Consider the following 16,726-nt stretch of genomic DNA (forward strand, 5'->3'; position numbering starts at 1 on the left):
CAGTTCCTCACCTTTTCAACCCAAATATTTCCTCACATCAGAGTGACACCTTTGGTAGAGTTAAAGATCAAAGAAATGCATTCAAACCTTCCACATGATACCATCTTCCAAAAAGGTAACATTTCCACCACTACATTCTTAATGTTTCTGCATAGTCTTCTATGCTTCTTTCTGATTTTGTCTAACTGCCCATACTCCTGATTCTTATCTTCCCCTATCCATGAAGTCTAAATGTCCCATTCTAGAGAATTGAGATTTTAGCTCTTACATCTTTACCTTAATCTTTGAACCATCCACATAGCTTTTATACCCTCTAACTTTGTATACTCTCCCTATGAATGCCTATGTGCTTAGACTCCCATAATCCTGCAGACTGTCAGTACCATTTCCCACCAAGGAGAAAGGGACATTTGAATATCTGTATTTCATGCTAAACAGTGTCTTCAAGATCTGAAAATTAACAACTAACTCAAAGAGCTAAACAGAATCCATCCTTCCTGGGATATGGATGCACAAGAGTCACATCTATTGATCATTTTCAGCTTTCGGAAGGCCCCAGTTTGCTTCTGCCTGTGGCATCTACCAGGTACTGACTTCCAGTGTTTGTCTAGTACCCAGGACACAGGCTCACTCTGGTTCCCATAGCGATGGGTCAGTTTGTCCCCCCAGAGATTAATGTGGTTTAAAGCAGCAGAGATCAACACTGGCCAGGAAGCTAAATGGATCCGAACTACACAAACATCCAGGTCTGCCTTGGACAAGGCTTGTTCCTTTTCACACAATAACAACCCTACAAAGCCAATTTCCTTGAATCAGATGGGACCTCGCTACTGTGCTCCTGTGGGGTAGGTGGAACCCAGGGTTCTTATTCCTGTGACAAAGTCCCTTATGAGACAGTGAGAGAGTGACAGAGGGAGAGAGTGAGAACAAGTAAGAGAGAGGGAGCACATGAGCGTGTATGTGACCCGGACGGGGGACTTCAATGCTTGTGCCTCAGTTTCCTCCAATTTGTAGTAGTATACCTACTAGTCAGCCCACTCATCTCTTCCTCTGATTTTCATTCTCTGGTTCACCTATTAGCCTAACCTCCCTAGGTAGACCAGCAGTTCTTTGAACAAGGATTGTGTCTTTTTCTATCCCTGGAATACCTGATATTAAGTTGAAGACATACCATACCAGGTATTTAAAAAAAAGAAAAACTACTGGTTGTCTAGTGTATACCGGAGCAGAGCACTTCATCCCTGGCTGGAGGTGTGTGTTTCAGATGTCTTACCTTCCCTGGTACTGCTCCTGCACAACTGTTTTTTTTAACACTTTGGGGTTCAGTTACTCTGCCTAGCACCACTATACCTCAGCCACCCCACTTGGAAATCCACTCTTTCTTGCCAACCCAGGGAGTTCTCTTGTGAATTCTTTTTGTAAACATTTTACAATAGGAGTTAGCTTTTGTAAGGTCAACAATCGCACCTACATTTGTTTTTTTACAGTCAGATTTTCGAACTTTCTTTCAGTGGAGCCTACTTATACTTTGTGAAGTGTGTTTAATCTCTGAGTTATGTACGTCAAAAGATACTTCCTAAATCTTTAAGAAGCTCTCCAAGGGAATAAAACTGGGCAAATTGGACGGTAGAAGTATTGCACCATTCATGGCAACGTGTTTCATTTGGTTGTGTTGGTATGTTTTTAGTGTTAACATTGGTGAATCTAGAAAGTTTTCATAAACTGGGGCTTGATAAAGCTGGTTGGATTTAAGCTCTTACCCGGAAAAGAAAAAAAAATACCAAAAACACATGGGGAGAGGTTGGATAAATGGTGAAAGAAACACTGAGAACAAAAGTCATTTTCCCCACTCACTCTCATCCTTGGACACTTTACTGGACCTTCCACCCTCTTTAGAGGACCAGGGAAAGCCACAAACTTCCCAAGCCCAAATCTGTTAGCACCAGCAGGCTCAGCTCTAAGAGCCAGAGCCATGTAATAAGCTTAGCTTCCTAGCAACCTGCACACAAGTGTTCCCAATAAAATGGATTACATACTGCTGATGAATCCCAAGTGAATATCATACTGACCCAACAAAGGAGTTAATTTGTACCTCCTGCCACACTAAGGAGGCAGACTGAGAGAATTCTTTTTGCCCGTGATCCTTCCTGGCATTCTCCCTGGAACGTCACGGTAAAAACAAAATGCTCCAATGAGGTCAAAAGTGGAGGCTTCAACTTCCTATTGCTTCTGCAAAAAAAAAAAAAAAGTCCTCATAACAGGAAGCAGAGGGTCTGTTTTTCCATCAATTGCTTTCCCAGTGCAACTCAGATTGCCTAGAATATCACCCCTAAAGAATTACTTGAGGATGCCCTGGGCAACTCACGTAAGGAGTCCAGTCACCCCACTATAAATCAACCAATTGACATTTTATTTACACCTTAGGCTCTTGGTTTATCCATCCTCAGGAGCCTAATCTCCCCTGGGCATTCAGACAAAATGAGGTTTCTATAATAGAAGCTAGCTAACCAGGTTTGAATTCAGGCTGCTGCTTCCAGCTGTATGACTCCTCTTTGGAAGAACAGTCCTACCTCATAGGGTTGATGTGACGATTAAATTAATACGTGTAAAATGCTCAAAGTTGAACCTGGCATGTAATGAACACTATGAAAGTTCCTGCCATTTTTGTTATTGAGCCAAGGATGACCCTGAAATTGAAGGTGGTGACTGGCCCACCCAGATGGCCCCTCTCTCCTTTCAGGCTACACCAGCAACCTCCAAAGACAAACCACAGGCAGTGGGGGGCGCAGTTCTGTCCAAGTTATTCTTCATTGGAACCGGGAACCTCCTCTTCCCACATTTGGGAGCCAGCCCCAATTTGTGACCTCCTCCTCAGTGACAGGAAGGAGACAAAGGGCCCAGTAGGAATTCACTGGAATCTTGTGGCTAGCCCTAGTTCAAGCTATGGGTCAAGCAGTCAGGAGGAAGGGCTCTCGAACTCCTGAGGACACACAGCCAAAGATGTGATCCTCACATTAACCAGCTATAGTTCTAAACTCAAAAACAGGTTATATAATTAAGAAACGAAAGTGCTACCACAAAGCATTCATCTTCTAGCTGGCATAAACTTCTGGGAAAAGGGGTGGCTCTCAGTCATTTCTTGCTTGATGCCCTCCTGAACAGGCACTTGTGAGATGACTAAACAGGTTACAGGGTTGGCCCATCGCTGTTGTTACAGGCAATGTGGGCCCAGATTAGGGGATAGGTAAGACATATTTTCTCTTTATGAAACAAGTGTGCCAGGGGTCAAATCTACCAACAATGGTAGACTCAGGTAGTCTCAATTCTGTTTTACGAACAGTTGGTCAACTGGCCAGAACAGACCTTCACTCTAGGCAAAGAGAAACATGACAAAGCTCTCAGGTCAGCTTGGGATCTATCTATATAGATGATATTGAAACTGTTAACTGGATAAGACAGAAGCTAGAATTTATTGAACCTGCTGTGTGCTAGAAACTATGCTGTACTTTAAAGAGACAACTATAAAACCTCCTGGTAAATTTTCTGATGTAGGAGCATTAGTCATTGAAAGTGTGTTTGAGTTTGGAGCCCTGATGTAAAATGACAGCCTTGTGAACATAGAGGCTTTGATCAAGGTAGAAGCATTTGCTGAATTGAGCTTTGAAAAGTTTGGGTTATATAATTAAAGCCCATTGCTTCAATGGAGTTGTCTCAATAGACTAGGTAGAAGCTCCTTACGAAAGGCCCCATGTAACTTTCCCTGTAGAAAACACCACTAGACCACTAAACAGAAGGACTGCTCACTGGTTTTATCATTGTCCTTATCTCACTCATGCATTAGCAACAGGTAAACCTGTAGTGATACCATGCGTATTTCCCAACGAACTGCATTGTCACAGGTCTTTAGAATCAGATTCTGGAGGGATCGTATAGATCATGTAGTCAGAACTCCCCTCTCTGTGTCCTCCCCACATCTTTTATTATGAATGAGAAAAGTCAATGCCCAGATCACTGTCTCAGAGCAAGCATCAGTGGCAGAAGTCACAGCTAGACCTGCAGTTTCCTGACTTGTGGTACCTTCTTTACTGCATCCTGTGTTCTCCACACGTCAACAGGGTATACATGAACACAAACAGCTGAATAGATTGCACCTACCACCCAGCAAAGTCTTCAAAACCAGAACATTGGGAATCATCTCAGTTGTCTGAAGTATTTGAGACCACTAGGACAAAAAGTTCGGGTTATACGGGGAAGACCCGCTGCTTCAATGGAGTCATCTCAATAGACTAGGTAGAAGCTCCCTATGAAAGGCCCCAGGTGACTTTCCCTGTAGAAAACACCATCAGACCACTATCAAAATTCAGCACGAATCTAAACATGGACACACACACACACACACACACACACGAGAAAAAAGGTAAATCCTGAAATCCAATAGATGGTGGGCGTTGGGGAGAGGTGAGAGAATCTGACGTCAGCCACGAGGAAACTGGTTTTGTTTGGTGACCGGGTTAGATAACTTAGACCTCTAGTTTTAAATTTCAAGACGAAACTTTTTACTTAAATTGGATTATGATGTGCCAATTGAACTGTGACCAAATGACACCTTAGAAATGTGTAGATCACCTGCTGAAATTAGCAGCAACTTAAGTTCTTGTTTCTAATCAGTCAGGGGCTACACAACTGACAGTTTTTAAGCGCTAAATGGAGGGCTATGCTTTCTTCACACGCTGGAGGCCTTTGCAGATGCAGAGGGGAAAGCATATGGCCATGTCAGTGCTTCCTGCAGAAGTTCTTCCCCACTGCCTCTGGACTCCTGGGCTATTAAAATAGCCTGCTCACAAGTATCTCTGCTTTTCATTTTTCCCTTTAATGCAGTCTACGCAGAGCTGTCAGACTGTGCTTTTAAGTCATCGTTTCCCGTAATATCTTCAAGGAATCCCCCTTTACTTCCAGAAGAAGTGCAAACTCCTTGCCTAGCATAGGAAGAACTCTGCAACTTAGCCAGAACCTCCTCACGAGGTTGTCTTCCTCACGGCTTCCCAGCATGAGCCTGCGACACCAGCAGGACTCATCATGACACTCCCTAAATCAGGGGTCTGTTCCTGCAAATGCCTCCTGCCCCCAAACTCACTGTGCCCTGCTCCCCAACGCCCCACCCTGTTCCACACTGGCCCTTCTCACCCTCAGGAGGCAAAGGTGGGGACTGTTGGTCTGAATCCCAGCTTTATCACTTAACTCCGTGTGATCCTGACTAAATGGTTGAGCCTCCCTAAGTCTGTTTCCTTACCTGCCCAAAGAACTGGCAAAAATGAGAGTGCTTTATTTTCCTTCGGAAACTGTTGACCTGATCTTTTATTGTAAATTGTTTTTTAATACCTACATGCCATGGGACTTGGGTAAGATTTATGAAATCAGCTTTTAAACAACTTGGATAGGCTTGCCACATAATAGGTACTCAAGAAATACGTCTCTCCTTCCTCTTTATCACATATATGCTGCCTTATTCTAAGTTACTGTTTGCTGTGCCTTGTCACATCTCTCCTTCCCAGTCCCTGTTATCTCCCAACTGTGCCTCAAAAGATTCTGACACAAATTCTCCTGATCAATGAAGCAGTGTCACATCCCAGTTACATTCTATCACAGGCCTCTACACCTGTCCGCAGTAAGTCAAAGGTTTAAACACACACTTTTACATATCAGCAGGCACTTCTGTGAGTGATCTAAACAATGAAATATATTACTCAGACAAAATACCAGAATCTTGAATCTGCTTCTAAAATTCCATTTCTGCCCAAATCTCAGGAATGTGTCCATTTTAATAATGAAAGGACATTTGTAATGGAGACCTTCAGGAAATGACACCTGTGTACATTAGATTATAATATGGGTAGGTAAAAAAAAAAAAAAAAAAAAAAAAAAACAAGACTCACTCCAGCTCCCAGTCGAAGTTGTAGTGGTTTTAAACTGTTTCAAAAGTGAAATCCTTTCTTCAAACGTTATCTTCCTTGGAATGCTAACATGTGAAACAGTCGGCGTGGAGCTGTGCAGCCGGGTGGAGTAGGTGGTACATGTAGGTCCTCCCCGAACAGTGCATACAGGGTGTGTGTGCCACCCACCACACACTGAAGCAACAGAGGCACCTCCACAAAATATAATTTGAAAACCAACAGCTTGGTCGGGCACAGTGGCTCACACTTGTAATCCTGGCACTTTGGAAGGCCGAGGCGGGCGGATCACTTGAGGTCAGGAGTTTGAGACCAGCCTGGCCAACATGGTGAAACCCCATTTCTACTAAAAACACAAAAATTGGCTGGGCCTGGTGGTGCATGCCTGTAATCCCAGCTATTCGGGAAGCTGAGGCAGGAGAATCGCTTGAGCCTGGGAGGCAGAGGTTGCAGTGGGCCGAGATTGCACCATTGCACTCTAGCCTGGTGATAGAGCAAGACTCCGTCTCAAAAAAAAAAAAAAAAAAAGAAAAAAGAAAAAGAAAAGAAAAGAAAACCAACAGCTTTAGAAGAATAAGTAAATAGTTTAGGAGAATGGGTAAATATATTCCTTAGTGGTAAAAAAACAAAAAACAAACAAACAAACAAAACCAAAAAAACCCTACTAGCCAAACAGTATGCAGTAAGTCCTCACAATGTCATTGATAAGTTTTTGGAAACTGCGACTTCAATGAAAAGACATGTAAGGAAACCAGTTTTACCATAGGTTAATTGGTATAAAGAAGAGTTAAGTTCCTAAGGCATATTTCTGGCTACAAAAACATCAAACTTCTAAGAAAAATTATTTAGAACACTTTGAATAGTAAAACTGAAATAACACTTCTAATATTAAACACTGAAGTAAATGTGAGCTATATATACGTTTAAGAAAGATGAAGAAAAATGAGTAAGAGCATCATTTACCCACTAGCTGCAGTTCAGGGTTATGGGTGGCTGGAAACTCTCCTGGTAGCTGAGGGTGCCAGCTGGGAACCACCCTGGACAGGACCCCATCCCATGGCAGGGCACACTCACACACACCCGTACTCAGATGGGGACCATTTAGACACACCAATTCTCCCGATATGCATAGCTTTGGGATTTGGGAAGAAACTGAAGTCCCTGAAGAAAACTCATACAGGCATGGGGAGAAAGTACAAACTCCACATAGTCAGTGGCCCTAGCCAGGAATTGATATTTTTCTCATTAACGTTATAAACAAATGACATTGAACAAAATCAGGTTACTCAAAGACCTGCTGTATACACACATATTTAATGTTAAAGATGTTTAAGTCTTCGTTTGTATTCTATCAATGCCAAATAGATTATTTACAAGTTGTACTCAAGTTGATGTTACAGAAAGAGAGAAATGTAAGTAGAAGGAGGCAGTTCTGCTGCAGAGAAGGCAGCACCATCACTGGCCAGCACTGAGCAGAACATACGGTCCACTCACTGCTAACACCAGCTGGCAGGAAGCCAGGCACTTACCAGCCACCTGCAACCCCCAATGCAGAATGTCTACAAGAGGCCTCAGATACTGCAGAATCCTAGAAATCCCTTGGCTGAAGAATATTTAGTGACAAGGAAAACAGCTATATTACTAAGTGAAACCATTTACATAGAGCATGATACTGATGTTATAAATATATATGTATGAACAGACACGTACTTTTCTAAAACTGGAATTACACACATCAAAATGTTAGTAGTAGTCATGTGAATTGTTCTTATTGTCTTCTTTGTCCTCTTGTGACTTTTGCAAATTGTCTACAATTAATAAATAATCTTTGTGATTAAAAAGCAATTTACAAAAAAAGATCAGGTCAACAGTTTCTGAAGGAAAATAAAGCACTGAGTTCTGGGCACTGGATAGATGCCAGAAGGGCTTTTTTAAATATATTTTTTTGGGATGGAGTTTCACTCTGTGACCCAGGCTGGAGGGCAGTGGCGGGATCTTGGCTCACTGTAACCTCTGTAGAGGCCAGGAGTTTCATGCTCCCATGAGGCTTCAAGTTCATGAGGCCAGGACTCCTACCTACCTTTCCCCATGCCTGTGTTCCTCAGCAGGCAGCATGACGCCCCGTGATGCCCCATGGCACGGCACACAGCAGGTGTTCCAGTAAGCAATGGCTAAACAGACAGTGTGAAGGTCTCATTCTACTCCAGCCCATTTTGGATCCTTCCTGTACCCACACCCCCTTTTTCCTCCTTTCTCTCTTATACTTTCAGAAAACAGAAACATTTCCAGAAACAGGCCCTGATCGACCCTGCTCCTCTTGCCAGCTTAAGGGACATTAATATTTTTTAATCCCAGTGTCATTGAGTTCATGTAAAATAGAGCTGACACCCCTTCAGACCCCTTTTCATGTGTGTGACAGGAATTGGGGAAGAGGGGATTTGGAGGTGAGGATATTTGAAGTGGAGAATTTGGACAGGAGGACAGAGATGGACACAGAAATACACAGGGAACAACAAAGGCTGTTGGAAAACCTTGATTCCAATCTGGGTTGTGCTGCAAAGAAATTATAAGACTTGACTGGACCCTGGTTTTCTTATCTGTAAAAATGAGTGACCACAAATCACTAGGGAAATGCAGATTAAAACTATAATGAGATACTACCTCACACCCATCAGAATGGCTACTATCAAATAAAGAAAGTAACAACTGTTGAGCAAAGTAATAGAGAAATCAGATCAGAACCCTGGTGCACTGTTGATGGGAATGTAAAGTAGTTCAGTCATTATGGAAAATAGTATAGAGGTTCCTCAAAAAATTAAAAAGAGAATTACTATATAATCCAGGAATCCCACTTCTAGGTATATAGCTAAAAGAACTGAAAGTAAGACCTCAAAAGAAATATTCAGACAACCATGTTCACAGCAGCATTATTCATAGTAGCCAAAACATGGAAGTCAAAATGTCCATCCACAGATGATAAGTGAAATGTGGTATTATACATACGATGGAATAGTATTTGGCCTTTAAAAGGAAGGAAATTATGACATATGTTACATCATGGATGAACCTTGAGGACATTCTGCTAAATGAAATATACCAGTCACAGAAACACATTACTGTATGATTCCACTTATAAGAGATACTTAGAGTAGTCAAGATTATGGAGACTGACAGAATGGTTGTTGCCAAGGGCTGTGGGGAGAGGGAATAGGAAAGTACTGTTTAATGGGTATTGAGTTTCAGGGTGGTAAGGTGAAAAGAGGCATGGAGATGGAGAGGAGTGATGGATGGACAACATTATGAATGTATTTAATACCACTGAACTGTACACTTAAAAATGGTTAAGATGGCACATTTGATATTATGTGTATTTTACCACAATAACAAATTCTGGAAAAAAAAATGGGGAGTGAATAACCATAGAGTATGGTAGATTAACTCACAGAGACATCATGAAGCAGATATAAAATGGCTGATCTAAGTCAGGGCATTTTTTTTTCTTTCTTTTTTATTTTTGAGACAGAGTCTAGCTCTATCGCCCAGGCTGGAGTGCAGTGGTGCGATCTTGGCTCACCGCAACCTCTGCCTCCCGGGTTCAAGCGATTCTCCTGCCTCACCCTCCTGAGTAGCTGGGATTACAGGTGCCTGCCACCATGTCTGGGTAATTTTTGTATTTTTAGTAAAGATGGGGTATCATCATATTGGTCAGGCTGGTCTCGAATTCCTGACCTCAAGTGCTCCACCCACCTCAGCCTCCCAAAGTGCTGGGGTTACAGGCATGAGCCACTGCACGTTGCCAGTCAGGGCATTTTTAAAAGCAAAGGTGCTATTCAAAGGTAAGGTTTCCTTATATGCAAAGAGGTTACATGAAGCTGCAGCATTTAGATTAAGAGCCAACACATCTTTCTCTGCCCCTGGGACCCACAGCATTAACAAACTCCACAACTTTTCCTTTATCATACCGAATGAATCCTGTTATGCTTCAAGACCTGGGTGAAGTTGTCTTGCTCCATGAAGCCTTGCTTGATGGTGGAAACCAGTGACGGTCTTTCTCTGACTGGCCAGAGAACTGCCAGCCCATCTACGCAGACACATGCCACCACACACATACACCCCTGCGTTCCTTCACAAGACAGTAGAGCTTACCCCTCAACTAGTTTGACCAAAGGCCCTGCCATAAAATCTTGTCACACCTTGCAGTGATTTGCACACCATAGGTCCTCACTAAAGATGTGTTAATTGGCTGATCAGAATAAATGGCATTGCTGTCCAGCCCACTATCAGGCAAAGATGGTCTTCAGAAGTAAAGAGATGGAGCTCCCTAGAGTCCGATTCTATAACTGATTCTACCAACACTAAGCCTGTAACCTCTACCACGGATCTCATTTCGCTAAACTCCATTGCAAATTACTGAGGCTATCTCTGCTTGAAATCTGTTATTGGCGAGCACATTGATTCCCAGGTGGCTGCCTGACCCACAAACCAACTGATTGTGTTGAGCATCTCGATCTCTTCTGGAAAAGCACTCACCAAACCTGCTCACACACTCTCCAACTCCTTCAGAGTCGTAGTGGTGTTGCCTCAGGCAGACACTGTGGTCTAGCAGGAAAGAGACCCATCCTCAATGGCTCTGTCAGCTCATTTAGATTTAATCTGACATAGCCATCTCTTTAGAAGGAAATCTACCAATGGCCTAATTTTTACTTTGTTTTCTTTCTTTTTTTTTTTTTGGTTTAGTGTTTCTGTTCTTTAGAGTTGAGTTCCTTGAAATGACACTTTCGCTCCTAAGTTGTTAATGCTCGTTTTCTCACTTCTCCCAGTGCTCACACAGATGATTCAAACGCAAATCACACAGATGATCTGAAGAATGTCTCCTGCTGCTTTTCCAGGATTTTTCCATGCTGCATTTTCCCTAGGGCAGCGAGGGAGATTGGCTGAGGGAGATTCTCTAGTTCACCCTTTGTTTCCTTTGCAGCAAAGCCCTCCAGAATTTGGCTTCCCAGGCCTGGCAGGAAATGCCAAAGGGTGGGGGATGGGTAGAATTGTGTAGAGATGAAATTTTTAAAGAGGAAAAATCATGAAATTATTCAAGACAGGTTTTATGGGATCCTGTTGGAGAGAACGGTTTCAACAATGGGGGTCATAAATACAAATGCACAGACTCTAAAAATCTGGGAATTTCATTTCCTGTAACTTCAAAAAAAAAAAAAAAAAAAAGCAAAAACAAAACTACCTCTCAGTGATTCTCCTATCCCTTGTAGTCAATGCCTGAATGGGAACCTGGGAACTGGGAGAGGCAATTCCAAGAGTCACTTCTCGGCCTAAACCCTGACCAAGTCCCTAAGTTTTAGAGCCTAGCAGTCCAATAAGGAGGGCTCACAGCATTACCTCCCCGTCTCTACCGACCGGCATCTGATCTTGTAGATGCAGGAATCTGTCTCCTTATTTTCCAAATACCCTCCCCTTCTCCTCTTCCTTCTTTGCTCTGATTCAGCCATTATCATTTCCTTGGAAGAAGTAGGAGATAGAATTAGTTGGGAGTTCAAGAATTGGAAAAATAATACAAATGAGGTTTGGAAATAATTTCTAGGTTTCAGCAGCCATGTCTTTGCCCCTACCCTCTTGCAAATGCTACCCATGCTTCCAGGTCCAGGGTAGGTTCTACCTCCATCAGGAAGCCTTCCTGACTGACTCCTTGTATGTCTATCTCTCCACTAGACAGTAATTGGCATGAGTTCAGAGTTGGTATTTTTTAGCTTTGTAGCCCTAGAATCTAACACAGTGTCTAGCACATAGATGCTTAACAATAAATACTTACCAATAAAGACTTGTAATTGAAACAATTACAGGCCATAATTTTTTTAAAGCAAGAAACAACTGTGGGTGTATAAGAAATTTTTTTTCTCATATACAAGAAAATATTAAACACCACTGACAATGTCACCCACTTAAAAGTTATCTGGAATTTTTAAATATAACAATTTTGGTCTTTTGTTCACATCAACAGATACAGTTCTTTGTGGCTATGCCAATTTTGGTAAGCACCCTACCTTTATAAAATAAGAATTATGTCCAGGGTTTTTTAGTTGTAAGAGGGAGGACCTGGGAGAATGTGGCTACTTGATCTTAACTGGAATTGGAAGTCCTTTATTCCTCTTTCTGTACCTTATGTTTTGACAGTGAATTAAATCAAGTTTTGTAGAATTACCTACATGGTTCAGGTTACTCTTGCATTCCAAAGACACACTGGTTTGAATTTGACTGAAATTAAAACCATTGGCTTAATTTGTTGTTCTGTCTGCTTTTTCTTACTAGCCCTGGAGAGCTGGAGCCATTTTATTTGCTTTTGCCTTTCTAGATCCCAAGGAGAGGGATGGGGCACATGAGCCAAGGGTAGGCGGGTTCAGTACAGAAAAGCCCAAATCCCTATTTAGCAGTAAGTTGGCCCTTCAGTGGGCTGCACTGACCAGACCCAAACCTGACTATGTCATCATGACTGATGCCAAGGGGTTCGCACGACCATTGCCATTGGACACTCCCTCTTCAGCAGTAAGTTGGCCCTTCAGTGGGCTGCACTGACCAGACCTGAACCTGACTACGTCATCATGACTGATGTCAATGGGTTTGCATGACCATTGCCATTGGTTGCCATATTAGATATGGTATCACCACTTTACACACTTCTAAGTCTTTCCAGGCAACTTGTGTATAGTGTGCAGCCTGAAGCTATGTGTAATCTGTCAGAAGAAGTTCTCAAAGTAATGTTTCCAAAAGGACCATTTTTTCCGATACATTGAAAAATAAAGGCTCACCTAAAAATAATTAAACTCGACTTAACATTATTGCTGTTCTGTGTATCATAATTAAACAAGTATGAAAGAAATCTTAATAGGATTGCAATCGGGTCTTTGTGTTCCTGAATGGTGTATTAGAGTCTTAGTGGAAACCAGGTTTAAGGTGGCTCAGAGGAACTGTCCTTTGTTTTCAGGAAAAGTGAAACTCAAGCAAGACTGAATTCTATGGCTACCAAACCCAGCTGCTATTCCCAAATCCTGTCCAAATCCTCTCCACCTTTCAAAGCCTGGCTTGATCGCACTTCTTCCACTAGATCCTAGGGAAGACCCCATCCTCTGAGCCTTCTTGGTTTGAATACTCCCATCTAGAACATAACTATTCAATGCTGTTTGCTACTCCCTCTTAGCTTGTGGAAGTTAGAATAACCTCCCACTCTGTTATCACTGAATGCTTCCACTTGAGAACTATCTTCCTTTATGTTAATAACCCCCAGCATCTACCTCAGCGTCAGGTCTCTTTAAAACCATGACAAACTATTGGTTTGTCATAGGGAAAGTCACATTTTAAAAAAGTTAAGTTGAAAGTTTATAAGCTGATCCTTCATCAGGTTCCTTTCATAAGTAAGTTAAGATCCTTCCATGAGGTTAAAATATGATTCACTTTAGAAAAATTCAGTGAATATGCATCTGTTACATAAAGCAAAGTATTCTATGAAATTGAGCTGGCATGAGAGAGTTGGTGCAAAGCTGCTCCTGTGACTGTGGCTGCCTGACAGTGGCCCAAGAAAAGAGAGTAAATATCTCAACTACAGCGGAAGCTCCTTCTCTGCCCATCCTCACCCTACAGCCATCCATGACAACATCCATGTTAGTTTGATCATTGTTCTGCCATAAAAGAAATCCCTGGTGTCATTTAACACCACTTTGTGCTCCAAAAGCTGCCATGTGATGAGGAATCCTTAGCCTTGATACTCTACAATGCACAAAGGAGAACACTGCTGACACTGAAGACATCCATTCCCACTCCCTCACTCATTCACCAAGCTGACCTTCAACTGTGGCTTCCCATGATACACCAGGTAGAGGGGCTCCATAGAGCCCTCACAACTAAACTGGACCCCTCCTAGCATGTTGGGCCTCTTGACAATGTGTGTAAAGAAAATGTGCCAGAGTGGCTCCCTGCCTAGAAAGCCACTTCAGACAGTGAGAGAAAGGGCTACTTGCTGGGGACAGGGGAAGTGGGAGGGTTCCTCCGACAGAAGGGACCCACGCTGGGTCAGGCACAAGAAAGCAGCAATGTGAATCAGAGCAAGGCCCCACTACCTTGGGAGTCCCAGAGACTAGATGAGATGCCAGGTCTGACTCTGCCAAGATGGAATGCCTATGAGCAAAATAGTTTTACTTCTCTGAAACCCAATTTTCTCACTGGTACCAAAAGGAAAGAAAAGAAAAAAAAAAAAAAAAAGGAAAGGAAAAGAGAGAGAGAGAAAGAAAGATAAGGTGACTTTGAAAAAATCTTCCAAGTCTTTAATTCTGTTAGTGGGTACCTGTCAAGTGTGAGGCCCTGTGATAGGCACCATGGAAAATACAAAATATGACACATTTCTCATGAATCTAAAATTATGCTCCAGTGGAAAAAAGAAGAAAAGTTAACTCTATCACTGAGTCTCTATTATATAGGATTCTGTACACACATAAACCCATAAATATTAGGCATTACACAACACACATCAAAAATGAGAATAGCTAGTAATTCTTATACTTGTTCAGAAAAAGGGATAGATTCTTATTAAATAGGGGTCTCAGGTGAAAGTTTCATAGACAAAGAAATATATGTCCTTCTTAAGATAAGCAGAATGATTTCCAGATTTTCAGATGATATTTCTTATTCTCCTGAGAGATCAGAAGGATAGGAAACATTCCACTGGATCAGGGTTCCTCAGTATGGAATGGGCATTGTGTGTGTGTGTGGGTGCATGTATATGTGTGTGTGTGGGTGCATGTGTATGTGTGTGTAAGACAGAGATGGGGACCCTGGAATCAAATAAGTTGGGAAAAGTAGATTAAACAAGGTAATTTTGTTTTCATTGCAGGTCTCCTCAAGGATGCTAATAAATAAATGTGTGTTGAGACTAAGACAGGTTATGTCTGCAGTGACTCCAACTGTGGGTCACAGAGTCCTTTGTTCTTACAGCTGCTCAAGTGATTGGGGTTCTGAGAAATCCTCTTTGGGAAACAGTGTACCAAAGATAATGTAAACTCCATGAGGTCAGAGACTAGTCTAGTTCACCACTGTATCTCCAGCACCTGGCATGGCATCAGATACACGGGAAGGATTTAATGAAATATAATTTTTAAAAAGTTTGCCAAATGACTCAATGAATAACTGTTGAATTTTAAGTGGAAAAACTGGCATTCACAATGACATGGAGATGAGAATACACCCAGAAGCAGGGTATCACCTCCCCATGATGTCACCCTCAGGGTCTGGGCTCCACATAAGCCATGGCTAGGAGTTTCAGGCGATGTCTATCTTTGCCTTCTCAAAAGGCAAACTACTACAAACATCCATAATGATCCTAAAAGACTCCTCCCAACCCCTCAAAAAGGATAACAAAATTAGAGCTTCATGAAGAACATTGTCGTTTCTTTACTAAAAACAGGTAACAAATCAGTTAATGATACTCAAGTCAGACTCTACCATGGAGTTATGGATGATCTTTGTTTCTTTACTGCCACCTTCTGGTTCCCAGACACCTATGTGGTAAATTAAAAATGCTGCCTTATATTTGTGTTTCACTACGAAATTTTAAGCATTTGTTCACATCCTTTACTTCAGATGACATTACACAGATTAGAAGAGATTAAGGTGGCCTTTACTCTTTTTCATATGGCATGAAAATAACTTACAAGTTAAGTGAGTTGATCAGTGATAGAAAGTTAGGAGCAGAGCAAGGACTAACGGCACTTGGTTTTTCCAATGAGCAAACAGTGAGTTTAGCCATTTGGCTTTGTCCAGCTCTAGCTGCAAAGAATTCTACAGCTCTCTCATCCCTTCACAAGCACAACCTTGAATGGAAAATCCAGTGCCCTAAAAAAGAAGATGCTGTTCAAATATATCCTGATCTTTTCAAGGGTAAAACCCATCCCACTTTACAAAGTCTTTGAGAGAACAATGTAGAGGGTCTAAAATCGGTATTTTATCTGATAGTCAAGATGCCCCAACATGGCAGCCAGCCAGCTTCTTCCTAACATACCTTGGTCTGGAAGCAGCAGTAGAGTTGGGTAAGGTAAGGGTGTTTCCGTGCCAGAGCCAAAATCCTCTTCTCTGTCATTGTGCAGTCCACGTCATCATCCTGAAGGATGACATCCTTCTTTAAGACCTTCACAGCATATACTTCATCTTTGCCCTTGAGTTCTGCCAACATGACCTGCAATCAATCAATTGCCTCCATCAATCTATGCATGCATGGAATAAAAAGAAGAAACATAAGCTAATACCAAATACTTTAAAAACTAATTATGTTTTTTCTTTGATTTTAAATATTATTTTTATTTATTTATTTATTTATTTTGAGACAGAGTCTTGCTGTGTCACCCGGACTGGGTGCAGTGGCACGATCTCGGCTCACTGCAAGCTCTGCCTCCTGGGTTCACAACATTCTCCTGCCTCAGCCTCCCAAGTAGCTGGGACTACAGGTGCCTGCCACCACGCTCAGCTAATTTTTTTGTATTTTTAGTAGACGGGGTTTCACCGTGTTAGCCAGGATGGTCTCGACCTCCTGACCTCGTGATCCACCCACCTCGGCCTCCCAAAGTGCCGGGATTACAGGCGTGTGTAATTTTAAATATTATAACAAGCCAGGTGTGGTGGCATGCACCCAAGATACTTGGGAGGCTGAGGTAGGAGGATAGTTTGAGCACAGGAGTTACAGATCAGCATGGGCAACACAGCAAGACCCCCTCTCAAGATGTATATGTAAT

At 42.2% G+C, this 16,726-nt stretch overlaps 1 protein-coding gene across 3 annotated transcripts in view; it reads right to left on the reverse strand.

Annotated features, from left to right (window-relative positions):
* The window catches only part of PRKCE (protein kinase C epsilon), a 538,158-nt gene that overhangs the window by 162,230 nt on the left and 359,202 nt on the right, over window positions 1–16,726 (reverse strand). For all 3 annotated transcript variants that reach the window (XM_077958601.1, XM_028831616.2, NM_001257741.1), the window contains 1 exon segment: window positions 16,000–16,173. In XM_077958601.1, coding sequence (XP_077814727.1) covers window positions 16,000–16,173 — 174 coding nt within the window.

Source organism: Macaca mulatta, chromosome 13 (assembly GCF_049350105.2).
Source record: "Macaca mulatta isolate MMU2019108-1 chromosome 13, T2T-MMU8v2.0, whole genome shotgun sequence".
NCBI lineage: Eukaryota > Metazoa > Chordata > Mammalia > Primates > Cercopithecidae > Macaca > Macaca mulatta.